Source organism: Penicillium solitum, assembly GCF_028829755.1.
Source record: "Penicillium solitum strain IBT 25940 chromosome Unknown utg000005l_segment0_segment0, whole genome shotgun sequence".
Taxonomy (NCBI): Eukaryota; Fungi; Ascomycota; class Eurotiomycetes; order Eurotiales; family Aspergillaceae; genus Penicillium; species Penicillium solitum.
The window spans coordinates 3,398,184-3,424,375 of record NW_027072125.1 but is presented as its reverse complement, the minus strand read 5'-3'; the positions used below and the strand labels follow the sequence as shown (position 1 = coordinate 3,424,375).

At 48.8% G+C, this 26,192-nt stretch overlaps 10 protein-coding genes across 10 annotated transcripts; 6 read left to right on the top strand and 4 right to left on the bottom strand.

Annotated features, from left to right (window-relative positions):
* Positions 1–181: 181 nt before the first annotated feature.
* Positions 182–1,081, bottom strand: N7455_008896 (DUF2985 domain-containing protein; the record flags this gene model as incomplete). The annotated part of the gene is made up of 2 exons (XM_040960296.2): positions 182–958; positions 1,022–1,081. The coding sequence occupies 2 exons, from the start codon at positions 1,079–1,081 to the stop codon at positions 182–184; spliced, it is 837 nt and encodes a 278-aa protein (XP_040809266.2).
* A 658-nt stretch (positions 1,082–1,739) lies between these two features.
* On the top strand, positions 1,740–2,153 carry N7455_008895 (uncharacterized protein; the record flags this gene model as incomplete). The annotated part of the gene is made up of 2 exons (XM_065606010.1): positions 1,740–1,980; positions 2,023–2,153. 2 exons carry the CDS (start codon positions 1,740–1,742, stop codon positions 2,151–2,153), a joined length of 372 nt encoding a protein of 123 aa, XP_065460959.1.
* Positions 2,154–2,967: 814 nt separating this feature from the next.
* On the top strand, positions 2,968–4,177 carry N7455_008894 (uncharacterized protein; the record flags this gene model as incomplete). The annotated part of the gene is made up of 4 exons (XM_065606009.1): positions 2,968–2,984; positions 3,035–3,240; positions 3,307–3,621; positions 3,678–4,177. 4 exons carry the CDS (start codon positions 2,968–2,970, stop codon positions 4,175–4,177), a joined length of 1,038 nt encoding a protein of 345 aa, XP_065460958.1.
* A 949-nt stretch (positions 4,178–5,126) lies between these two features.
* Positions 5,127–7,014, top strand: N7455_008893 (uncharacterized protein; the record flags this gene model as incomplete). The annotated part of the gene is made up of 4 exons (XM_040960298.2): positions 5,127–5,336; positions 5,387–5,462; positions 5,520–5,830; positions 5,881–7,014. 4 exons carry the CDS (start codon positions 5,127–5,129, stop codon positions 7,012–7,014), a joined length of 1,731 nt encoding a protein of 576 aa, XP_040809271.2.
* Positions 7,015–7,626: 612 nt separating this feature from the next.
* On the bottom strand, positions 7,627–11,180 carry N7455_008892 (CDC5/polo family serine/threonine-protein kinase; the record flags this gene model as incomplete). The annotated part of the gene is made up of 3 exons (XM_040960317.2): positions 7,627–10,312; positions 10,367–10,809; positions 10,869–11,180. 3 exons carry the CDS (start codon positions 11,178–11,180, stop codon positions 7,627–7,629), a joined length of 3,441 nt encoding a protein of 1,146 aa, XP_040809265.2.
* A 1,916-nt stretch (positions 11,181–13,096) lies between these two features.
* Positions 13,097–14,630, bottom strand: N7455_008891 (uncharacterized protein; the record flags this gene model as incomplete). Its single annotated transcript, XM_065606008.1, has 2 exons — positions 13,097–13,659; positions 14,621–14,630. The coding sequence occupies 2 exons, from the start codon at positions 14,628–14,630 to the stop codon at positions 13,097–13,099; spliced, it is 573 nt and encodes a 190-aa protein (XP_065460957.1).
* A 332-nt stretch (positions 14,631–14,962) lies between these two features.
* Positions 14,963–16,979, bottom strand: N7455_008890 (Amino acid/polyamine transporter I; the record flags this gene model as incomplete). Its single annotated transcript, XM_065606007.1, has 4 exons — positions 16,595–16,979; positions 15,372–16,545; positions 15,193–15,304; positions 14,963–15,140 (listed from the first exon to the last, which is right to left on the bottom strand). Exons 1-4 carry the CDS (start codon positions 16,817–16,819, stop codon positions 14,963–14,965), a joined length of 1,689 nt encoding a protein of 562 aa, XP_065460956.1. The 5' UTR covers positions 16,820–16,979.
* A 762-nt stretch (positions 16,980–17,741) lies between these two features.
* Positions 17,742–18,638, top strand: N7455_008889 (OPA3 family protein; the record flags this gene model as incomplete). The annotated part of the gene is made up of 2 exons (XM_040960288.1): positions 17,742–17,801; positions 17,856–18,638. 2 exons carry the CDS (start codon positions 17,742–17,744, stop codon positions 18,636–18,638), a joined length of 843 nt encoding a protein of 280 aa, XP_040809256.1.
* Positions 18,639–18,964: 326 nt separating this feature from the next.
* N7455_008888 (uncharacterized protein) lies at positions 18,965–19,968 on the top strand (the record flags this gene model as incomplete). The annotated part of the gene is made up of 3 exons (XM_065606006.1): positions 18,965–19,244; positions 19,336–19,787; positions 19,852–19,968. The coding sequence occupies 3 exons, from the start codon at positions 18,965–18,967 to the stop codon at positions 19,966–19,968; spliced, it is 849 nt and encodes a 282-aa protein (XP_065460955.1).
* Positions 19,969–21,047: 1,079 nt separating this feature from the next.
* On the top strand, positions 21,048–25,228 carry N7455_008887 (class I myosin myoA; the record flags this gene model as incomplete). The annotated part of the gene is made up of 5 exons (XM_065606005.1): positions 21,048–21,179; positions 21,243–21,479; positions 21,554–21,599; positions 21,662–24,760; positions 24,810–25,228. Exons 1-5 carry the CDS (start codon positions 21,177–21,179, stop codon positions 25,226–25,228), a joined length of 3,804 nt encoding a protein of 1,267 aa, XP_065460954.1. The 5' UTR covers positions 21,048–21,176.
* Between the last annotated feature and the right edge of the window lie 964 nt (positions 25,229–26,192).

Sequence of the window (26,192 nt, the reverse complement as noted above, 5' to 3'; positions counted from 1 at the left end):
ACCGTGGAGAATGCTACAAATAGCTAGCTTTGTAGGGGACTATACGAACGAAGAGTTGTGATTAAAATCTACCCTCATTTCAATCCTCAAAAGAACTTTCACTAAATCAACCGAAAAACAAAACTTTCTGACAAAACCCAGATAAATATCTCAAATATTCCATTAGCCACGGTATAGAAACTCATGATTCCGAATTTACAACGCTACAATCGCCGCTCCTTCCACCTGGAAGCATTGGTTGTGTAGCTCGAGGAATCAAAAGAAGAGCACCGGGGTGCTCACTAGCTTTCTTGAGGCGTTTCTTCTCCAGCCACATCAAAATCCCAGGAACTCCAGCAACAAAACAAGCAAGACCGACAAATAGACCAGTTGTCCAACTCGGTCGGTCGAAGCGATTCCATGCCCACATGCAAACAGCCAAGCAGATCTGAAAGACTGTATTAAGGATATTACCCCAGACCACAACATCCATTTTCCACAACAGGGTAGGCGTGGCCTGTTCAATCGATGAATAATGTTGCTGAGCTTTTATAGGAAGAACACTGGGCTCTTGAGATTTCAAGAACCAATTCTTATGAATCTCAGCCAGGCGATCGAGCCCTTTCCGTCGACTCCCTTCTGACCAGCCCAATCGCCAGAAAGACCATTGGTAAAGATCACGGATACGCCACGGGGCTAATCCAAATCCAGTGACGCAAAATAGGGCATTCAGGATTTGGGAATCGATCTCAATCCAAATACGACGTGATGAGTCGAGACTATCGCAACTTGGATGACACATTGCGGGCGCTGCGTTGCACATCAAGAGGAAGAGCATCCCGCCCCATGCGACCACGTTCAGACCGTAAATTGTGATGCAAGCTCCTAACGGTGTACACATCCACCGAAAGAAGGAGAGGCGTTTTTCTTGCCATGAGGCTTTAGGAATAATCTCGACCGTGTCATGGGAGACAGTCGTCTGCAGTAGGCGTTAGTGATAAACGTTCACCAAGTTAGGATAAAAGTGACTGGAGGTGCGGACCTGGTTATCGGATAATGATGATTTAGCAATACTAGTATTGTCGATTTCAATTGAATCCATGTTTCTTATCAATCTCTCGTCCATCGTGTTCCGAAATCGAAATCGGGAGAATCAATGAATCGATTAACAGGGCGGGTGATTAATTAAATATAAGACTAGGAAGATCATCTACGACAATTTTCCACAGATTTGCCACGCAGAAAGAAAAACTTTTATATATTCAGGTCGATACTAACGAGGCCCTGATTCAATAATGTGAGCCAAAATAGACACAATACTATGTGGGGCCGGACCGTTTAGTTTATTTTAGTAACCAATAGAATCTATCCGTATTCGTATCAATTGCCTATCTGACCGAGTAAAAACACTTTAGTCTTGGCAATTTAAATCCGAGTTGGACTCTTTGATTGTGATATGATGCTTTGACTTGTCAATGCACAAGGGAAAAAGTGCCAAGTGCGCAAAGAGTGCTTGAACTCCGAAGTATACCCGAATATACGAATACCTATACTAATCTACGAATCTTGCCACGTCTTCCTGCTGGCTCATATCTACACTCCCAAACTACGCCTGATGTCACGGTTTAGGCTCAGAGTTAGTATTTCGTATATAAAGCATCTGTCCCCAATCTATCCCCGATCATCTAGTCGGTCGTGAAAATTTCATCAAATTTCGTACCATCGTTATTATTCCTCAGACCAAAGGGGATGCCCTCAAAATGCATTTCACTCATCTCCTTCTCCTTCTCTTGACGGTTCCCCTAGCCGCCGCAACACCAAATCCACAGCCTGGAATCAACTACCTCATCGACTATGTAACCAACATTGCGGAATCCGCAGCAGATTTGGGGGGGGGTGAATTTGCTACAAACATCTATAACGAAGCTACATCCCTCGTCGACGCAGTTCAAACGGGTGACACCTACAGCTCTATGGTTTCGAAGGCGAATGATATTGCAAGTGCGTGGGAAATAGGCGCTTCTGAGTCTGTAACGTAGATAGTAGACTCGTCAGATTCTACCCCTACCCACGAGGCACAAACTTCTCCTGCTGAGGGACTAAGGGCTCATGGGGCAGCTGCGTGTTTGGGGTATGGGGTTGTTGCATTCTTCGGGGTCATAGTTGCTTTGTGAAGGATTTGAGACTTGGGGAACTATCCTGGGATTTTATACCGTACGAAAGTGGCATGCAGTAACTTATTTATATTGAGACAACCGCTTATACAGCCTTGTCATATCTTTTTGGTCTTCTTTTTGCACGTCTCTATGTCAAAGGGCGAAAAGCAGTAACTGTCCGAGGACATTTCTATGCATAAGCTTTGATAGAGACTTCCGTCACATGTTCACATAGCAATAAGGGAATAGTATATACTGTTGTTATCTTTTAAATTGTTAAATCATAGTATGCTTGATTATTTTTACAACAATATCAGGTTCTATACTAAGCGCCAACGAAAGGTACGGCGTATTAGAAACCTCAATCCACTAGGGACAATATTAGGGAAACTCAGCAACGCAGCCAAGCGACTTAACAGCGGAGGTGCGCCCGACTCCGTGATATTAGGGAAGATAGATATATGTGCCATGAATGGAGAAAATCAAAAACAAGAACATCCCGTCTAAATAGTAAGGACCACTTGCCTAAAAATATCATCATATTTTATAAAAAATGCCGTATACTTCATCTCTCTGGTCCCCTAGCCACCTTGGCAAGATTCCCGCTTATAAATCCAATACTGGCCATTCCAAAACTGCGGGGTTAATGTATAAGAAGCATGTTCCTCATTTTCAATCGAAAGATTACTATCTAAAGCGTCGAAAAGGATCATTTCTAAGGTTGTCTAACTCGAGATATTTTGTGTATTCCGCTCGCAGCGTTCGACTTCGACTTTTGCAAGGAACCTGTGACGTTGAGCCTCTCACTTTCATCTCCTTGAATAAACGCAAAATGACCAAATTATTCATGTGAGGCTTGGGTCTTTGATTTAGAAAGCATTGCTCTAACAACCACTCAGCACCGGTGCCACGGGCTACGTCGGCGGCGACTGCCTAGCCACGCTTGTTGCCAACCACCCAGAGTTCTCATATTCCACTCTTATTCGCACCACCGAAAAGGCCGAACAGGTGAAAGCCCAATACCCGTTTGTCCGCATCGTAATCGGGGACCTGGACGACTCAGCCTTGCTGGAGCGAGAAAGTGCCGCCGCAGACATCGTGTTGCGTGAGTATCCAACCCAACGCTAGACGAGCATAATACTATCTGGGCACTACTTACTCCTGAAAAAAGACACTGCAGATGCGTCAGACCATGTGGGAGCCGCAAAAGCCATAATTGCCGGTTTGGTAGCCGGCCATACCAAGGAAACCCCGGGCTACTTGCTACACACCGGGGGAACTGGTATCCTGACATGGGAGGACAGCGACAAGAACGAATACGGAAATAAAAGCGAGCATGTGTACAATGACTGGGATGGAGTGGATGAATTGCTCAATCTGCCAGACCACGCATTTCATCGGAATGTTGACCAGCTCATCCTCGAAGCTGGAACCCAGCATGTGGATGTTCTCAAAACGGCGCTCGTTTGTCCGCCTACGATCTACGGTACGCATTTACCGATATCTACAGGAGACAAAAAAAAAGTACTAAATCTTCAGCAGGCAAGGGACGAGGTCCAGTTAACCAACATTCGCGTCAGGTATACGTTTTAGCGAATATGACACTACGTCTCCAGAAAGGCCCTATAATCGGCGCCGGCCAGTCAATTTCGAATCACGTCCACATCCACGACCTGAGTGACGTTTATGCTTTACTCATCGACGCAGCAATTGCAGGCCGAGCTGATGACGGGCTCTGGGGTCGTAGGGCGTACTATCTTACCGAGAACGGCGAACACTGCTGGGGTGAGCTAGCTCAAGCCACAGCAGAGGCAGCCGCGAAACTAGGGTACCTGCCCGAGGCAAAGACCGAGGCACTTGACCCCGGGAGCGCCAAGAAGCATGCAGGATATGAATCTCTCAGTTGGGGGATGAACTCTCGTGGTCGGTCACAGCGGGCACGCGAGATCCTGGCATGGAATCCCACACGGCCCAGTCTGGTGGATGAACTACCGGATATCGTTCGCGTCGAGTGGCAGCGACTGCAAAATGATTCCTGTTGAGATGAGTGGGTGTTTGAAATGTTTCTCTTAGGTCTCAGAGAATGCATTGAGTAGTATTGGTGGGTTGGACTTGAGAAAATGCGGGGTGACCCCGAGAGCTTTTGCTGGGTCTTATACTCCCAGTCATTTGAGAATGGGAATTCAATGCGAGGTCCAGCTATTTAAGTGCTGACTAGGGATATTTCAATCTGGCCAGATTGTCAGATCTTCAGAATCGAGACATGTTTCAACACTTGCGATAACCAAGCATTATGACCTGTTCGTGTGGTACGAGTGTAAAGGCGGGATATTTTGGGACTCTCGGCCCAATTACTCGAGTCTTAGCGTATTTAAAGTTCAGGCCTATCATAGCATAAGGCGTAGCAAAGTATTTCAGTCTCCAATGGAGTCAGCCGATGTAGGAATAGCCACGATGTAGATCCCACGAAACAAACCAAGGCCATCAAAATCCCGACTAGAGAGCTGCATAATACCAAAATAAGAAATGAAAATCAAACTCGAATAAATAATAAATAATCTTGAAATTCATGAAATTCCTGCAATCACCCGGCCCCGACTGGTGAGACGGCGAGGAATTGTGCCGACTCTTGGCAACCCGACTAGGCTGCTGCAGTCGTATTCGAACCCCAACCAGGGCTACCTTGGAGGCCCTTGAGATTAATCTCCCCATGTAGAACATAGAATTTCAGGTCATATCCAGCGGAGTCGGGGTTTTTGAATCACGACGGTGTAATATTTCGTCCTATTCTAAACTTTATATGGCATGTTGTCAACTCCGCGTGGAGGGACATTTGTTATACTAGATGTTATTTATCTATCTACAATGCGGGTGCCCATTTCAATTTCCGGTTTCATTCTCCAGTATAGGCTCTACAATCAGTGAGCTCAATTATTAACATTTCACTCATATTCTCACGGCTAGATTGTCATCGCCATCATTGTCTTCGCCATGGCGGACTCGGATTTCCCATTTTATAGACCCGGAAGGTCCGAATATGACGATAATATGAGCAGAGCATCTACAGTGGTGAAACGGAGAAGAAAGGTCGACGAGGAGAAATTTGCTCTGGGTCGAAGGGGAATCCTAGTCTTCTTTACTTTGTCTGTTCTCACCTTGATGGCCGCTTTGGATGGGACTTCGCTATCTGTTGCTTTACCTGTGAGTGCTTCAACAAGAAGGTTCGATGTCTTGAAACTGACCATGCCCAGGAAATTGCAAAAGAACTCAATGGAACGGCCATCGAAGCATTCTGGAGTGGAACTTCGTTCCTGCTATGCTCAACAGGTAAGTGGTGTCATGCTTTTGCAACGGTAACGATCAATTCATTTAACACTGGTATAGTTTTCCAACCAAGCTTCGCATCCTTCTCGAATATTTTCGGCCGTCGACCTATGATCATAATCTCGCTCATATTCTTCTGTGTCGGCGCTATAATCGCAGCAATCGCCAATGATTTTACCTACATGCTGATCGGTCGATCAATCCAAGGTGTCGGTGGAGGTGGCATTATATCCCTAAGCGAGGTCATCATAACAGATCTTGTCCCTCTACGATGGCGTGGTCAGTACTTTGGTATTCTCAGTGCAATGTGGAGTGTTGGATCCGTGACAGGACCTATCCTTGGTGGTGGATTTTCCGAAAATGTGTCTTGGGTAAGTTGGTCTATGGTGAACCCGCAATTATCCATGCTAACTATGAGAAGAGGTGGATCTTCTATATCAACTTCCCCTTCATCGGAGTTGGCGCAATTCTCGTGATCCTTTTCTTGAACCTTAAGCTTGCACCCAGTTCATTAGTCGAGAAACTCCGTCGGATCGATTATTTCGGCACCGTTCTATTCGTTGGAAGCATGTCCTCCTTCTTGATTCCCCTCAGCTGGGGTGGTATTTCATACGACTGGAACTCGTGGCACACTCTTGTACCTCTTTGCGTAGGAGGGGTCGGGCTGATCGTTTTTGGATTCTACGAGACTTACTTCGCCACCGATCCGATTGTTCCACCTGTTATATTCCAGAACCGCACAGCAGTAGCTTCGTTCATCGGGAGTGTTTTGCAGGGCTTGATCCTATGGTGTGCCCTCTATTACCTCCCTTTGTATTATGAGGCAGTGAAGGAGTATAGCCCTATTATCTCGGGCGTTGCTCTATTCCCCGAGACATTCACAGTGGCTCCGAGTGGAATGGTAGCTGGCGTCCTGATCACGGTAACAGGCAGTTACCGATGGGCTATCTGGCTTGGATGGGCCTTTTCAACTGTCGGACTTGGTTTGATGTGTCTGATCAAGGTGGATACCAGCATGGTCGGTTGGATCTTCCTCAACATCGTGCCTGGCCTTGGATTGGGTATCCTCTTCCCATCTCTTGGCTATGCAGTGCAAGCTTCGGCGGACCCTGAGAACCTCGCTATTGCAGTTGCCATGTTTAGTTTTTTTCGTGCTCTTGGTCAAGCGATCGGCGTTGCTGTCGGTGGTGTGGTCTTCCAGAACCGCATGTTCACCAATATCTCACGGTATTCTGCTTTGGCTCCTATGGCTGAGGCGTACAGCAAGGATGCCGCTGGTTTGGTCCAAGTCATCAAGGCGATGGCGGATGGGGCTGACAAGGCAAACCTCAAGGAAGCATTTACGGACAGTTTACGCACAGTGTGGATAGTCTGCTGTGGGGTGTCTGCTGTGGCAATGGTGATCAGCCTCTTGACTGAACATTATGATCTTGATCGTGCATTGGAGACGAACCAAGGTCTTCGTGATGATGATGAGTCTATTAACAGTTTGAAGGACTTGGAGATGCGGACAGACCGGAGAGTTGTCACGGAGCCTCGGCCTTGGGCGTGGTAGTGGATGTTCATTCTTGACATGATTCATGGAGGAAGATCTATAATGTACAAAGTAATGACATTTATCGATGTTGATAATTGAAATCTCCATTTAGGTTCTCTTGATCACAGTTCAACTTCATTATAGGTAAGAGAGTAGCTACATGTAATTCAAGGTTTTATGAGACTTTATCAAACCAGCGATGCGAACTGTTGTTTGGATGCTAGTGCAGGGTCTCTTTTAGGGATGATTATAGGTATTACAACCCCACACCATGGCAGCAATTTTGTTAGGCCTTGAGAACTTCCAACCGACTGAGAGGGAAGAAGCAGTACAATACGGATGAGCCCGATTACAGGAAGGGGGTTTAAGCATACGGGCTGGCAAGGCCGAGGGTCACCGCATAGGGAAGTGATACAAGGGAGCGCATGGCACGTACGCTGCTGCAAGTAGCCGAAAGAAACAAAAACGGTGTTGAGCAAAGATTATTGACAACTTGGTATTGTACTTGAAACATTCGTGATCTCGTGTCACGACAATAAAAAAAAAAGTATAACACCTGAAACAAAAAGAAAAGGTCGTGACGTCGTAAAGTGGACATGATAAATAGCGCAAGGAGAAAAGGCAGATTAATCAACGACCAAGTGCACGTAGCCGGTCTTTGAGTAGATCCATATCTCTGTCATATTCCATCCCAGCTGGAACGTGCTTTGGCTCCCGGTCACTATCTTTGAGCATCATAGACCGATAATGACCATCGCCATCCGGTGCTCCAACAGTCACCCAGACAAACTTCGTTCCGGGGCTGTTGGGCTGCGAGCGCTCCTGCGTTCCTTGCCAGAACGCTTCGTCGGGCAGGGATTCATCAGCAGAAGCAGAATGGATCGGCGGTGGACGGCCTCCAAGTCGACCGAACTTAATCCAAACTCTGAGGGTATCTTTGATGAAGGCGATTTTCTGGATGAAGGAGTTCGCATCGAGGATATCCCGGATACGGTCTTCGGTCGAATTGATGGAATCTCCGTTCGCGATGCTGAGGAACGTGGCAGCCTCGTCGGAGGCCACGGCGCGAGTGTCAAATCCTGCTGGGTGCATCTTACCTTTTGCGGCGAAGAACCGAGCGGCGGAGGATGAGAGGTGGTAGAAGTCGATCCAGGGGGATGAGCTACGGGTGCGGCCCGGTGAGATCACTAGCTTTGTGTGGTCGGGGAAGTTGAATTGGAAGGCTCCGTCTCCGAAACCCCAGATGCCAACATTACCCAGGCGCTGGTAGAACTTGACAAACTGCGCACTGTTGTGTTCAGGCAGGTCTTCGTCCATGATGCCTTCGTCGCCATGTCGACCAAGCGCTCCGATCATGTATTTACCGAACTGATCCACGAGTTTCATGCGCTTGATTTTCTCTGCATCGGCTCGGTCAACCTCGTTTCCTGTGTTGGAGCGAAGCCTCATTGCCTTAGAAGTTTTGATATCAAAGAGTGAGGGCGGGATTAATGCTCGTCGGATGCCGCGGCATCCTAACAACTCATCGTCACGGTTCTCATAAAACTCAACCAAGTTTCCAGTGCGAGGAACTAATTGATCAGCCTCGGAGTAGTAAATCGGTTGTTGTTTTCCATCGGCGACACTACGCGCTTTTCGGCGGATGTGTCTCTCGCCATCTCGAATCACGACACTCGTCGCCGGTTGTCCATTTTCTCCCTTGAACACACATCCGACGCTGCCATCATCCAGAACATACCCAATACCATAACGGTTTGTGTAGTCGACCCATTTGATGACGTAGGCATGAGGCTGTTTTCGTGCTCCCCCTCGGCGCCTACTTGGTGCATGGTTGACCAGGTTGGTCAGCATGAGACGCAAGTCAGTGTTAACTTCGGTCAACGAAGTTCTAGGTAGAAGCTTGGAAGCATCCTCTGTGTGAAATAGAGGGCTGAGCCCCAAGCTAGAGCGTGCCCTGCTACCAGCCGTCTTGCTGTTAGAGCGAGCGATGCCATTGGAGTCTGACCGACCTAGTCCATTAGATTCAGCGGAAGACTTCGACTGCGCCAATGAAGATCGAGCGGGTTCTTCGATGGGGCTATCTCTCCGTCTTTCGCCTCGTCCGACACTAGCGCTAAGGTCTGCTCTTGATGTAGACCGCAGGGATGTCTGACGGGTGATCACGTTTCGCTCCTCCAGCCTGGCGGATGGTTGCCGTTCTCTGGTTGAGATGGAAGGCTGCATCAACTCCTGGTCAGCGGCTGCCAATCTGCGAGACTGAGAGCGTGTTTTGCCTACAGTCAAGCCTGATGGCATGCTTGTGGATTTGGCTAATTGTGGGACAATATCCTTGTCCTTGCTACGCAGTGTCGTTGCTTGGGATGCAGATACCATTCTTCGTGTCCTGATAGGACGCTCTGCCAGGCCTCCACTTGGTACTTCCGCAGCTGAAAGAGGTTTCGGCTCGGCTTGTGGGATATCTCGATATGGCCTAGACGACAAAACGGCGGGATCGCTGATACCAGGTGCCCTGCGGGGAGATATGGGGGGCACTCGAGCTTGCTGGCGCAGCGTTGCGGCATGGCTCTGTCCTTCCATTCGGCGCTGTTGAGCAGCGGCAAGAGCGGCATTGGTACGGGATGCTGCCATAGGGTTGGGACGGATGGAAACACTCCGCTGGGACATAGTGCTGCTGTTAAGCATTGCCTCCTCGCTGCGCATTACCTTTCGGGAACTCTCCAGGAGACACCAGTCTCCTTCAACGTCATGGGGCCATCGGTAAACATAATCTGGTGACAAAGGGATTATGGGTCGTAGACCTCTAGAATCCTCCACATCACACTCAGAAAAAGCCGACTTCGAGCAGTTTCTCCCAACAGATTTCCGAGCCGTCCCATCAGGCTTGCGTCCTACCCCGCAGAGTGAGTAGAATGCGGCTTTGCAGGAATGATATCGCTGGGCGGGGTCATCCACCTGGTAGACATAGGCCCGGAGCTTCTCATCCGAGTCCAAGCCGTATCCACTTACCACGGAATCACCTTGAGGTGAGGCGTCCTTAAGCCACAGTGGCTTGTTGAATCGGCATGAGGGGTCCAGTTGACGAGGGATGCAGCCATCGTACATGTTGAAGAATGGGTGCTCAACAATGTCGTCTGGGTCTGGTCGCTCCTCATCCACCAGGTTCAAACAACGACTGACTAGATCTTTTGCTTCATCGGGGATGTAATTGCCGGATTCTGATTCTTTGGGCCAGACATAATTCAAGTTCTGGACTTTTTTGTAAACTTCATCTTGTGTTTTTGATTGAAATGGTAAGTGTCCAGCGAGCATGGCAAAGCTAAAAGTACGAAATTAGTTCAATGACTTCGCGGTAAGATCGCGGCATTCTTACCATATTACACCCACGGACCAAATGTCAACTTTCTGTGTATGGCCGCCTTTGCTCTTGTCCAAAACTTCGGGGGCGATATAGTTGGGTGTACCGCATAGCGTATTCCGTCGCTTGGCATCTTTGTCGGACAGAATCATAGCCGCCAGACCAAAATCTCCAACCTTGATGTTCATGTTGTGATCGAGGAACAGGTTTCCCATCTTCAGGTCGCGATGAGCAACGAAACGTTTGTGTAGGTATTTCACCGCTGCGCAAAGCTGAATCATATATCGTCGCACTTCTGGTAAGCTGAAACAGCGTCGTTTCCGAAACATATCCATCACAGAGCCATTTGGACATAACTCCAGGACCACATAGGTGCTAGATTCGAATGCGAATGCGCGGTAGAACTGGACGATAAAAGGATGGCGCATTTTAGAGTGGATCTGAAGCTCGGTTCGAAACTGCGACAAAAATTTAGGTGCTGTCAAATGGTCGGTCTGTATCCGGAGGCTCAGCATACCTTCTCCTCCATCTTTTTTTGGGGCATCGCTGACTTGACGACCTTCATGGCGTACACACGGCCATTGCGAGCCAATGAACCCTCATAACAAACTGCAAAACCACCTTTCCCCAGGAATGCGCCTATTGAGTATCTCTCCCCGCCATCTTCCGGCTCTGAGACTATTGACGGTGGAGGATCGGCGTAGCTTTTGGATGTTGCAAGCTTTTGCTTGTTATTTGGAAGCACGGCATTTTTCTCGAACGCTTTACGATCCATGGCCAGCTTCGGTTTGATCATCTGGTTCGTTGTGCGCGGGGAGAGGGCCTCCATTATTGGCGGGTGGTCGTTTTATGACAGGCGAATTAGGATAATATCTGTAGTTGGAGACGTGCAGCGGAGGGGGTATCGAGAGTGAAGATCATTAAAAAAATCGACCATGTGAGGGTCTGAAGGGTATCAAGTTCCGGCAATGTTTGTATCCCTGTAACCATCAAGTCAGAATTCGCTCCACTGTCGGGAAGCCGAAGCGCCGCTCAGTTGAGAACGGAACATAGGAAATGAATGAGAGATGGAACTTACCTAAATGCAAAGCGCTAATGAAGAAAAAATGTACAAAGCTCGGAAAGCAAACAACGGCGCCTCAATCGAGGGTTTGGGGAGGATGAAGAGTAGAAAGAGTCGGACCATAACAGTTTGCTCAAAACGGTAATCGATAAACACTGGCCGTTGGCCCGCGGGTCACGTGAGGGTCCTCGGCCGTCCCCACGCATTTCCATTGTCTAGGGGATACTTTTTTTTTTTTTTCTCTGAATTGAATATACATATGGAACTTTATATAGAGTTATCAAGATAGTCTATTTAGGTTTAACCGTTCCGTTTAATCTCGGAGCGTTGCTAGGGCCATATATTTGGTTGTATATATTGCCGCAATACATTCAGGTTTGTTTACTTGTCAGCAAACCTTAGCAACTTATTTTGATAGTTCACAATCAAACATAGAACCTTCGAAAGTAATACGAGAGCGTAAATGCTCAGTAGCTACTCCATATCTGTAATGCTCTCATGATTACCTACCCTTGAGAGATCTATGTAGGCACTCTTATTCAATGAGTTGCGTGCCTGGTGGGTATGCTTTTGAGAGTGGATCCTACAGTAGCCCCTAGGAGACTATATTCCTCCAACTTAAACCCTACAATAACACAGCATAGAATATCATATCCTAGTTTGACTGGAAAAACTTTCATCGGGCTATCGTGGTTATATGGAGGACAATATTCTGTCAATCCCCCAAAGGGTCGACGTAGTAAAGAGAGTCATGCGGTACACTAAGTATTAGTCTACTCTTTATATTGTACAATTTGCAATTAATAAAAGATTCGAATATTAAAGAAGGATTATTAGTTGATACATAGGTACTACTTGAGGAGCCAATACGCTCCCTTAGTCCGAGGAGTAGCGATATTATTAACATAAATGTATCTGATGGCGATGAGGAAAGTCCATCCTGTTGCCCTTGAGCTAGTTCGCAGCACAATCCATTGCCCCTTGGCATTTGAAATGACAATCCCATAACTGCCTGATGATTTAGCATCTCGGACGTCGTAGTGTCACTTCTTCCACGCCAGCACTCCATGCGATCAATGAGCAGGTCTCACGCCACTTATCGCAGCGGGTGGAGGCTTGTGCGCGGAGTCAAGCGAGCTTCTCAGTAGCACACCGCTGACTGGTAGTCCTAGGGCCCGGCTTACAGAACGGATGCCCACCACCTTGGTGACTTCATGGGTGTTAAAGACGAGCTTAAGGATAGAATTGAGCTCCTGGAACTCGGGGGGGGGGGGGGTTGCTTCTAGGACTTCAGGGTTGTTTCGAGAGCCTCATCCATGGCCACAGGGTTCTAAGAGTACTTGAGGGAGCCTCCGTACTATCAAAGGCAACACATAGGGTGTAGTGGAGGCAAATCTCATCGGTACCGAACTTGATAGAACGTAGGATCTGGTCAAGGTATTAGGAAACCAATTCTCAGGCAGTTTATCTGGTCAATCCTAGGGGCGTCTTAGAATCGACCGACCTAAGTGATATCACCGGTAGCTGACTGCGAGATGGGGAGTACCTCTAAGTCGGAACTGTGAGTAGAGGAAATCGAAATGATAGATGTGCGATTATAGGAGTGCTTGTGGCACGACTGGGCCGAGGGGGAGACAAGGCTAAGATATGGAGTCAGTGATAAGCTCGGCATCTAGGGGCATCTAGGACTGGGTACGTGTATGGGGATTGGTGATGCAGGTGCAGCTTACGGGCAAGCTGTTACTGAACGCGTGCAAGTGAGAGTTGAGAGTTGAGAGTTGAGAGTTGAGAGTTGAGAGTTGAGAGTTGAGCATGTGAGGTTTGAAGATGTGAGATTTGAGCAATTGAGAGGCCCTCTTCTCGTCAAAGGCTACACACAGAATACAGTGAAGGTATATCCCCTCGTTACCGAAGGTGGTCGAGCGCAGGGCGGGATTCACGAAGGCGTTGGGGAATCCGGTCTTTAGACAGGTCAGTAGGTCGATATCCAGGACGTCCTGGGATCGGCCGACCCACGAGATCTCGCCAGCGGCCGACTGCGAGGCTGGCAGTTCATCTATATCGGAACTGCGGGCGGATGAAACGGAGATAATGGAAGTCTGACTGTTCGGGTGTCCGTGGCGGGCCCGGGTCGAGGGCAGGACGAGGCTAGGGTTTATAGTGGCAGGCGACTGTGCTCGGGAGGCCACTAGGGTTGAAAAGGCCTTGTCGATCCTCTCCGGGGATTGGCCAAATTGTGGAGGCGCTATTGCGGTACGGTACGCACGAGGGTATACTGGGCGTGGAAGTAGTGAGTTGGTATTGAGCGTGGGTATGAGGATTCAGTATGTATATACTAAGTGACAATGTGTGTAGAGCGTATAGACCACGCTCTTGATTCGCCGTGGACACGTGAGAGGAGAGTCTATGAGAGGCGGTTGGTGTCAAGCGTAGGAGAAAGCGGAGCTTTGAACTGGCACTGTCGATGAGATATAGGTGAGCAGGTGAGAGACTATGGAGGTGACTAGCTGAGGGCGGGTGTCCGGAACGTACACTAAGGTTCTGACTTTGTAGGCAAGCATCACAAACCACAACTCCATGTGTGAGAAAATGCCGAGGAAGCTTAGCGTAATTGATTTGAGTTTTGCAGCTCGGGCACTTGATGACGATGCATATATGGCCCTCTTCTCGTGAGCCAGTAGCGTAGAACCAGCTATAACATGCATTGCATGAGATCCGGCGTTGAACCCGGAGGGGGTCCTAGAGCATAAGTAAAGGGTTGACTTTGCATGTACTACCCCAATCCAGTGATTCGTACTTTGCTGCAGTGTCTGAGCACAGCGAACAGGGACAAATCCATGTTTCCTCTGGAAGCAGTGACGCTTTTTATAATGCCGTTCGGTGTCCCAAACTTGATCTCACTTCGATTTAACTGCTGGGGACACAGCAGTTCAACTGGCCATGGTACCCAGGGGGAGCTGTCCCATTTGATATAGGTAATCGCGTATCCACCTGATGGGGGAGCTGGAGGAGAGGGTAGGAAAGAAATTGAATATAAAAAGCAGTAAGAGTGGCTGAAGACACCCAGAAACATAAAGGCAAGTACAGTGCATGCCCAAGAAGTCAGCATATCTAGCTACACAGTGTACCTGTGCCTTAACCGATTCATGTATAAAGACGGTATGCCTCCTTCAGATCATCATGTAATAACACATAGGCACCCCAACCTGGAACCATGGCGATGGGTGGTACATATAAATGATAAAACTTGACGAAGAGGCAAAGAGCAAGAGGGAAACCAAAATGGATTTCTGGGAGAGTATATATATCTCCTACCTGCATGTAAAGAACTAGCAAACAAGACCTGACATGTAAGGCCTGAATGAAAGGCAACATGACACTGCATGAGACTGCGGGAGCGAAACAGAATGCCATGGATGTTACTATTATGTTAATTAAATATATTAGACTAGCTGAAGATCTACAACACCTCATTGTCTTGCCTCTAGCCACAAACAAAACCCCTTGAACAAAAGCAGGTGGTATCCTAGCTATGGGTAGGAGGTATGTCAGCCCCAAAGAATATTCATCTTTGCCCATATACTGTCTTTCTTGATTGGCACATTCTCCGGGTCATTGTTGGCTTCTTCTATCGCTTGTTGAACCGGCACCAGATTCAAAGGAATGATCTCTGTCCGACGGATTAACTTATAGCCCCCGTATGCAAAGAGGACGAGTGGAATATCCCTGGTGTTAAGGTTAGTAGACTGAAGTTATTGCTGCAAAGAAGAAGACTCACAGATACGATGAGACAAATGAGGCAGGGTCCCAATTTCCTGCGGTGAAAACTACGAATCCACCAGTAAGGAGAATCACGACACAAGAGACCAACGCGAACCAGCTTGTGTATCCTTAATAATGTCAGTATTGGAACCCCCTCAAGGCTTGATATGTTAAAATCGGGCTTATGATACATACTGGTGATGCGATTATGCCACGGCAACTCTGTTGGTGATATGCCCTGTTTATCCAGTGCTTGCAACAAGCGAATATGGTTGAAAGCGATGGTGATCCACGAGACCAAGGTGCCAGCGGCAGTCAAATCAACGAACCACCAGAAGACATTCATGGCGTTGTTGGATACGCACATGTAAGCCAGGAAGGAGAAGGCAACCTGAAGCAACACACACATATATGGCACTCCCCACTTGGTGGTACGCAGGAATATCTTTGGAGCATGGCCCTTGACCGCAAGACCATATAACGTTCTTGTTCCCGTGAGTATACTCTGGTTCGATGCAGACCACGCAGAAGTCAAGCATACGGCGTTCACGACAGAAGGAATAGCCTTGATGCCTGCATCGCCGGCGGCAATGACGAAAGGACTCGTAGCCGCAGTACCAGAGTCTGAGCCAAGACGTTCATCGGCGCTAGAGACTAACATGCCCACGACCAGCACAGTGGCGACATAGAAGATAGACACTCGCGCAAATACCCTTTTACAGGCCTTGGGAATATTCTGTCGCGGGTTTTTTGTTTCACCAGCAGTCGTGGCCAAAGACTCTACACCTGCGAACGAGTAGACTGCATTGGTCATAACAGCCCAGAATCCGAGGAATCGCCCCAAAGACCCAGTAGCAATGTACTCAACGAACGGGCCAGGGTCTTTCCAGTAGTGGAAGCCTCGTCGGGGCACACCCGGCACACCACCGAGATCAATGACAAGGCCGAGAATGACCACAAAAATCACCAGCAGGATCTTAAGAATGGCGAAGATGAATTCGATCTCGCCATAGACGCTGATCAACGAGACGGCGACAACCACAGACACCACTATGAGGATAGTCACCCAGACGGCGGCATTTATATCTGTCCAGTACTGGATAAGGACCACACTGGCTGAGATCTCACTCGGCACGCTGATAAAGCATCCATAAACGACATTCCAGCCGACCGCAAATGCCAGCGCGGGATCAACCAAGATCTCTGCATGTCGCACAAAAGAACCAGTGACTGGTAGCAGCGCTGAGACTTCTCCCAATGCAAATTGAATGCAGCAGACTACGAGGCCAACAAACAGGTAGCCTAGCAGGGCACCCAGAGGACCACCTGTGGCGATCGAGCCACCCAGACCGAGAAAGAGACCAGTACCCTATATTAGGTCAGTTATAAAGTTGCTATCTTCATAATGGTTTGCATACAATTGCGCCTGCAATGGCAATCATCTGAATATGACGCTGCCCCAGACCCCGGATCAAACTTTGGCGTTCATACTGGGTAACGATCTGCCCATCGTCGACGATGGCAGCGCTCGATGGACCGGACTGTGGGGTGTAGTGTTGATCTTCTACATCGTGAACATCTTGAACGATGTACCGACTCCCTGTCTTCGTAGAACTCTCTTGGTCCTCGAATACCCCTGCCATGGCGTCGTTGTAGGAAACAAAGTCTTCCAAACAGAAAATATTTCCACGCTAGAGAGGGGCAAGTAAGCTAATCACACCATTTGACTGGTGGATGAGGGAAGGCTAATTTTTGGCTTATCTGCCTGGGTGGGTTAAAGCCGAGCTTTCGCGTAACGGGAATTATATTAAGGAGAGACATCCAGGCGAAAAACTTGAAGTTGGCGGGTCTCGAGGGTAACGGGTTAAATTGAGATAACATGCATGAGGTGATTGGCTCATTGATTGCAGAATGTCGCAATTTCAACGGAAAAGCAATGTGCATTGGAAAGGGAATGAGATGCAATATAATGGTGCAATATTGGCTCCGTACTCCGTACAACATACAACATTTACACACTCGGGAAGTCTCCGAGCTGTTCTAAATTCCACATGAGTGTTTCACCATTTACTGGAACAAGAACAAGGCTAGCCCTATCTGAATCATATGCCCGGACTATCTCACTGGTACAATCTATGGAATAATATCCAAGGCTCAAGTGCTGTATTTTCATGTTGAACCTTTCTCCAACAAACTCTGTGTTGAATATAGTTGATCTCTACGGAGTAGTTATAGACCAAGAAGTACGTACCCCATGGTGTCCGTGGCGTTCAACGCTTTTGTTTATCTCTCACCTTGAAGTATGGGAGAGGAAGCAGTGATCCGAAATTTTTTAATATGTATAAATTCCATAGTTCAACGTGTAATTACCTCAAATTCCACAAATCTTCACAACTAGGATTGTTACTGCCAAGCAAACGTTGGAAATAATAAGCCTCCTATGATCGCTGGTACCTCTTCCTGGGCGGAAGGCGGTGCTGAGTAATCAACACACGCCGGGGGCTGTACCGCGGAGGTAAGAAAGTGACTCAAGCTTCATATGCTCACTCTCTCCATTCTCCAGCCATGTCGTTAACATTGAAGCTCTCCTCCTTGGCAATCCGGACTTTGTCCAAGCCCATCGCTGTAAGCTTGCATCTCGAGCTCAACCCTGCCAAACCTGTAAGCTGACCCACACAGTCTCAAATCAAAGCCCAGGCCCGCGAACATGAACGCTTTCGCAAGATCTGCGTCTCTATGGCCCAAGCTCTTCACCGATTCGATATGCGTCTCCGGTTAGGCTCTATCCGCGATACTGCTGCCTCACAACGCCAAGCCGCCGCCGCCGCCGAAGCTCGAAAACACAAACCTACAATCCCCACCGTTCGAAACGCGGCCGACACGAAAGCCGCAGAGGACGCAGAGGCCAAGGCCAAGGCTGCGGCAGAAGAGGCAGCCAAGCCCCATCACTATCGTATCCGTCCCCTTTCCGAGTCTAAAGCTATCGAGTCCGGTGCCAACTTCATCTCCGAATCCTTCCTCTTTCTTGTTGCTGGAGGCCTGATCCTTTTTGAGTCGTGGCGATCACGGAATAAGGAAAGCACACGGCGGGAAGGTGTGGAGGGAAGATTGGCAGATCTGGAACAATCCGAACAGGCGGCTCGTGAAGCTCTGGTGGCACTCGAAAAGGAGCTACTCCAGCTAAGAGCAAAGCACGGCGACTTGCCCAAGTTGTCTACGAAGAGGATTCTGTCTCCTGAGATCTATGAACAACCTGCAGAGTCGGATATGCCAGAAGTCCCACAAGGGTGGCTCTCACGCATTTCCTCGTACATTTCTTTTGGTCAAAGCGCTGAGACGACGACCGAGTCTGTGCTTAATACCCAGCCTACAACAGAACAGGCTGCACCGACAACCCAAACTCCGGACCAGTCTGCTGTGTTGGCTAGTCAGACACCATCATCTGCATCGGAAAGCTCGTGATTGCTGATTTCGATTGATATTCTTATCATACCTAGCGACATCCCATTATATAAGGTTAGGCGTGCATTTGCTTTTACATTCAATCAAGATACCCCATTGAACAGACCACTAGAAAGATTATAAGGAGCTGTTTTGTTTTCGAGGGTAGGGGTTGCAAGGCGGAGTTACTTGTTGATATTCTCCCCGCTCCTTCCCTGAAATGTACATACACACATCACGTCCATAGAGGCAACAACTCTTCTCTTTGATTCTTCTCTCTTTCATCAGTCCTTTGGACCTAACGCTTCTCTTTTCAATCCTTTGTTTCTATTGTTTCCCTCTTTACCATGGGTGCTCAATGTCTTTCTTCTGACAACCCTCCCTCTCCTCGCTCCGCTGCAAGCCCACTCAATTCATCAGTGCCATTTATCCCCATATCTACGCTAGCTCCTCGAACGACTGGTAGTGACAGTTCACAATCTAGCTTCATGTCCGCGGCCGGAATGACTACCACTACGCCTCCGCCAACGCTTGGTCTTCGGGGTGAATACAACCCAGAACTTCGGAAACGCGATGAATGGGCCAGGCTATCTACCACCCTCACTGCTCTGGGGACAATGAAAGAAGGTATACTACTATCATCCATTATTCATTTACTCAACATTTGGAGCTAAACATATCCTCTAGCTTCACCAGGGCCCCCGAAAACAGACTTTAGTTGTGGGCTCCCTTGACTCCCTTAAGAAAGGTCCAAATGTTAACTCCCTTCAAGCTCTGTGGGCTGCCCGTGATGCCGACTTCAGCTTTGAGCTCACCTACCAGAATCGCACCCTGTCAACCTTCGACGTTCTTCACCAGATACACTCCATCAAACTCAATGCGCTCATGTTAACTCCTAGTCGGCTGAGCATCACCACGAGACATCAAACTGCAACTGCAATCCAGAAGTTTACTGAAGCCAACAAGAACTCATTGGGGGTGATTGTGTACCTAATGGATGCGGGATCGTCCGGCAACGAACAGATCGAGGCAGTGCAGTCTCTCGGTGCACTACACCACTGCCTTTCATTGGGCTTCGCCGAACCTCCCCCTGTCCTTGTTGTGTCTGACGCATCCTACCTCCTGGATTGCATAGGTGCTTACATGAAGAGTGTCTCGCGCGCAAACCCGGTGAGCTATAGCTGAATCACAAGGCCTGCGTTGTATTGGCCATTTGCTCATTTATTGCGATTAGATTCCAATCAACACCTCTGGGGATAAACTACTGGGGCCTAAATCGCCTATGCCTGCGTCTGCGCCTGCATCGTTTCCGCCTTCAAAATTTTCGTTTGCAGCCCAACCCAAAAAGTGAAACTCCAGGTACATGCATTCCAAAAGACCGGTCGCTTTTTCGAGGGGGAATTTCTTCGATCTCAGGGATTTGCACCTAGGGAGAGTCAACACAATATTCTATGGATGAGCGGTGGACCTTTCTCTTGATCAAACATGTATGATTACCATCCAATCCACATCGTCATATCCTTTCATCAGCTTTGTCAGTCCTCTTTCTCACTAAATGTTTGTTCTGCTGCACGGGGACCGAAGAGTCCAGCCCTTTACTTAAGGGACCACACAAATTCGGTCAGTTTCTTTCTTCATAGTCTTGCCAAAGAGGTTAACTGCTGATGTTGTGAGTCTCACTTTAAACAACATGAATATAAACATATCCTTTGGCCATCTACAAGTTTGCCCCTTATATCGTTGTCCTATCATTACTTTCAAGTTTTTGGCATTATTTTGGCATTTTTTTTGCACTACATATGTATCCTTTGTGTCCATGAAACACTGCTTTTCAGTATCACTCATCAGTTCATTCATAACCCCGTAAGAGCACACGATTTACCGCAAATATTATTATTGAGCATGATGTTTGCGGCCACAGATGTCTTGTCTTTCAGATGTTATATAGCTATTAACCTAGACAAGTAGGCTCAGTTCGCCCTCTGAGAATCGATTCTTCTACAGTTAAATAATGAACAGCGAGATTCCATGCCATATGGAGAGTACAATACATGATTCCACGGCTTTACGGTAGCCTAGGTCAATGAAGATCGCAGTTAGGCAGGAGTATATTTGTCCCAAGGGATATACGCCCAATGACGTCGTTGCATCTATTCTTAACCGCACGAGCCACAAGCCCTGACGCGTGGCTGGCCGAGAAGGTTCGTAGAAAAAGAATTGCCACGGAACAAAAATCAAACCGAGCAATAAGAACATATTACAATAAATCATTTCTTAGTAACCGGGTAAATTGATGTCCAATTCGCCCCCTCAGGCAGCAACGGAACCAGAAAAAGGGACCCTGTTGTGGCGCAGCTGTTTGCTTCGGTTTGACTTGCTGTACGTAAGTCCGCCCAGTCACTTCCCTCTTACCAATTACCTAGAATTGGTTCTAGACTGTTTCCTATTCACTCTCAATTCCTGACTCCTAACTTGTCACTAGAATTCCCCCATTCGGTTGACAGGTCAGATTTCACATTTGTCGCCTGGGCGCGAGATCCCCCGAGAGGTTGACACAAGATGGTAGGTGGCCTACTTGCGCAATGACCAGATAAGAACCAAGCTGACCCTGTTGTTGTGGTATAGGGTCAGTCACGACGCCCCGTTGGCGGCGAAAAGAAGAGCCGCTTTGGGCGCTCCAAAGCAGTCGCAGATGTTGGCGATGGCCGGCAAGCGGGGGGAAAGCCGAAGGTCAGGAAGGCCGCCTTCGAGAGCAGCAAGAAGAAGGAGATCGGTGTGTCAGATCTTACTCTGCTCAGCAAGATCTCCAACGAGGCCATCAACGACAATCTGAAGCTCCGGTTCGAGCACGACGAGATTTATGTAAGGGATCGTTCTCGCACGCGGACTGCGGGGTTGTGCGCGAACACGAGTACAGGCTAACGGAAGACTATTAGACTTATATTGGCCATGTGTTGGTCTCAGTCAACCCTTTCCGAGACTGTGAGTTGCTCCGCGAAGAGGATTTGGTTTCCTGTTTGCTAACAGACATGCGATCATTACAGTGGGTATCTACACAGATAGTGTCCTCGATTCGTATCGCGGCAAGAACCGCCTCGAAGTTCCTCCCCATGTATTCGGAGTCGCCGAGTCCGCATACTACAATATGAAATCCTACAAGGACAACCAGTGTGTCATCATTTCTGGAGAGTCTGGTGCGGGAAAGACCGAGGCCGCGAAGCGGATCATGCAATACATTGCCAGTGTATCCGGTGGTGGTGATTCATCTATTCAGCTGACCAAAGACATGGTATTGGCCACGAACCCGTTGCTGGAGTCATTCGGTAATGCGAAGACGCTGCGCAACAACAACTCGTCCCGATTCGGAAAGTACCTAGAATTGGAGTTCAATGCCAATGGTGAGCCGGTGGGAGCCAACATTACGAATTATCTGCTGGAGAAGTCGCGAGTTGTGGGACAAATTACAAATGAGCGAAATTTCCACATCTTCTACCAACTCACAAAGGGTGCCCCACAGAAGTACCGTGACAGTTTCGGTCTTCAGCAACCCCAGTCTTACCTCTATACGAGCCGTTCCAAGTGTTTCGATGTGCCAGGAATCGACGACGTTGCCGAGTTCAAGGATACACTGGATGCGATGAGGGTGATTGGAATGAGCGATGGGGAGCAGGACAATGTGTTCCGCATGTTAGCAGCTATTCTATGGATTGGAAATGTCCAATTCAGCGAAGACGACTCTGGAAATGCTACTATTAGCGACCAGTCAGTTGTTGATTTCGTCGCCTACCTGCTAGAGGTGGATTCCGCTCAAGTGAACAAAGCTTTGACTATTCGTCTGATGGAGACTGCCCGAGGAGGACGCAGGGGCTCCGTATATGAAGTGCCGCTGAACAGGGTCCAAGCTTCCGCCGTTCGGGACGCTTTGGCCAAGGGAATTTATTTCAATCTGTTCGATTGGATTGTGGAGCGCGTCAACCAGTCACTGACTGCTCGCGGCTCTATCACGAATTCGATTGGTATCTTGGATATTTACGGATTCGAAATCTTCGAGAAGAACTCTTTCGAGCAGCTGTGTATTAACTATGTCAACGAAAAGCTGCAGCAGATTTTCATTCAATTGACTCTCAAGGCAGAACAAGATGAATATGCCCGCGAGCAGATCAAGTGGACTCCTATTGAATACTTTGACAACAAGGTGGTGTGCTCGTTGATCGAGGACAAGCGCCCCCCTGGTGTCTTCGCCGCTTTGAACGATGCCTGTGCAACTGCTCACGCTGATTCCGGTGCGGCCGATCAGACTTTCGTTGGCAGGCTTAACTTCCTGTCCCAGAACCCCAACTTCGAAGGTCGCCAGGGTCAGTTCATCATCAAGCACTATGCTGGTGATGTCAGTTACGCCGTGGAGGGAATGACAGATAAAAACAAGGATCAGCTGTTGAAGGACCTGTTGAACCTTGCCCAATCCAGCAGCAACGAATTCGTGCACTCGCTATTCCCCAACCAGGTCAACCAGGATGACAAGCGTCGCCCACCCACTGCCGGTGACAAGATCAAGGCATCCGCGAATGACCTTGTGGCCACCCTCATGAAGGCGCAGCCATCTTACATTCGTACCATCAAACCAAACGATAACAAGGCTCCCAGGGAGTACAACCACGGCAATGTCCTGCACCAGATCAAGTACCTGGGTCTCCAGGAGAACGTCCGCATTCGACGTGCTGGCTTTGCCTACCGTCAGACCTTCGACAAGTTCACCGAGCGATTCTACCTCTTGTCCCCGAAAACTTCGTATGCTGGTGACTACACATGGACGGGTGACGTGGAATCCGGCGCGAAGCAAATCTTGAAGGATACCCGGATCCCTGCCGAGGAGTACCAGATGGGTATCACAAAGGTTTTCGTCAAGACTCCTGAGACACTGTTCGCATTGGAAGCCATGCGAGACAAATACTGGCACAACATGGCCATCCGCATTCAACGTGCCTGGAGAAACTACCTCCGTTACCGCATCGAATGTGCGATCCGTATCCAGCGCTTCTGGCGCCGCATGACTGGTGGACTCGAAATCATCAAGGTTCGTGATCAGGGCCACCAGGTACTCCAGGGCCGCAAGGAACGCCGGAGAATGAGTCTCCTCGGTTCTCGTCGCTTCCTGGGCGATTATCTCGGTGTCGGGAATACCGGTGGTCCTGGTGAAATGATCCGCAACGGTGCAGGCATCAGCGGTTCAGATGATGTTATTTTCTCTTGCCGTGCCGAGCTTTTGGTGTCTAAGTTCGGTCGTTCTAGCAAACCTGTTCCCCGGATCCTTGTCCTGACAAGTCGACATGTCTATATTGTTGCACAAAGTATCGAAAACAACCAGCTTCTCATTTCAGCGGAACGAACCATTCCGGTTGGAGCCATCAAGAGTGTTAGCACCTCGAATCTCAAGGATGACTGGTTCTCGCTGGTTATTGGGGCCCAAGAACCTGACCCGCTCATCAACTGTATCTTCAAAACTGAGTTCTTTACTCATCTCACCACTGTCCTACGTGGTTCTCTCACTCTAAAGGTTGGAGAAACCATTGAATACCATAAGAAGCCTGGCAAGCTGGCGACCGTCAAGGCAGTCAAAGATCCAGCTGCTGGAAACGTTGACAGCTACAAAAGCAGCACAATTCATACTAGTGCTGGTGAGCCTCCTAACTCTGTCTCAAAACCCACTCCACGAGCGAAGGCAGTTGCTGCTCGCCCGGTTACAAAAGGCAAGCTACTTCGTCCTGGTGGCCCCGGTGGCGGCCCTTCGAAATTGTCTCAGGCTGCTCGCCGACCTGCCCCTGCCGCTCAGCCTCTGCCCCGGTCTACCCCACAGCCCGCTGCGGTACCACAGCCTGCTGCCCAGCCGCGCGTCGTGCCTCAACCTCGCATGGTGCCTCAGCCTGTGGCTGCTGCCGCCGCTGCACACTCTCGCAACGAATCTTATAGCTCCGTGAGGTCTTCTGGCTCCGCGAGGGCTCCTCCACCACCTCCCCCTGCGGCACCACCTCCGGCCTCCAGAAAGCCCTCCGCAAAGGTCAAGTATGACTACAACAGTGACCGGGCCAATGAGCTTTCCATTATCAAGGGAGAAATTGTCGAGATTGTATCCAAGGAAGGAAATGGTACGTGCTCATAGCATACTTCGTTTTGATCATAACTAACTTGTCCTAGGATGGTGGCTGTGTAAGAACACAACAACCTCGGCGCAAGGATGGACACCCGAATCCTACCTCGAAGAAGTAGCCGTCGCTCCTGCGCCAAAGCCCATTCCACCCCCACCTCCCATGGCACCCCGCGCAACCCCCAGCCCTATTCCAAACGGCGCTGGAGCCGCTGCAGCTGCCAAGACCAAGCCCGCCCCACCCGCGCCCCCAGCCAAGCGACCCAACATGGCCGGACGCAAACCCGCGCCCCCGCCCGCTCCCCGGGATAGCGCCGTGAGCATGCAATCCGGCGACTCATCCGGCGCCAGCGGCCGCGGCACGCCTAACAGCGCGTCGAACGCCAGCCTGGCAGGTGGTTTGGCCGAGGCACTGCGGGCACGACAAAGCGCTATGCAGGGCAAACACGACGACGACGATGAGTGGTAGAGTTGAGAAGTGCATTGTTTATGGTCGGTCGCGGTGTTGGACATTTCTGCGCTTAGCGTTGACCTTTTGCGTTTGTTTATGTTTGCGAGGGGCCGTGGCATGTGCATATGCAGGTCAGCGAGTCATTGTTTTTTTTATTCTCTCCCATTGTCATTACATGCTACAGTACAGCCAAGTTCAATATATACCGTTTCGCGTCAATCAAAATCATACGGGAAGTTCTTATGTTATTCTGGATGCTATTCAAATCTCAACTACATTAACATGCACATTATGTTCTAATTACGTGCTCCGTTTCATGTCTCTAATCAGAAAATCCATTCGGGTCTACGTATAATTGTCTCCGCCGACCAAGACCTACTAGGTAGACCTGTTAAGATTGACAGGAAATCTGGACTTGTTCCTTCCCCCGGTGATAGAGGTCTACAGTCCATCTTCTAATTCAGTTAACAGGTCAGCTACAGCAACTTCTTCCCATCTACCTCACTCTTCAATCCCCAATCTTCCACCAACTTAAACCCGGGAACTAGTTATTCTCCGGTCAATATTAGGGGATCACTAGCAAAATCCCGCTTAGTGGAGGGGTCTACGACGAAACGCACCCATCGGCAGCATTAGTGAAACCTTAGCCTACCTGAATCAGATGGAGCCCCAGCAACCGCAGAAGAAGTCAGACAAGAAATAAAAAGCAACCCCCTGGTTGTTCAACCTGGAACTTGGATTGAGAAGATAAAGGGACCCAGAGCTTTGAACTATATTGAAACACAGCACCGTGGGGAATCAATCATGACTTTATAACTCGAGGTACTCCCAGCCGAGCCTTTGTCAGTAAAACAATGAGAGAATATTTTCATCCGCGCTTTGCGAATAAACCCGGGTGATATGGCAACATGACTTCTTCCTTGCATATGAAAGAGGCATTTTACCATTTTACCATGCTTCTCCCGGTAATGCAGGCTAGTGA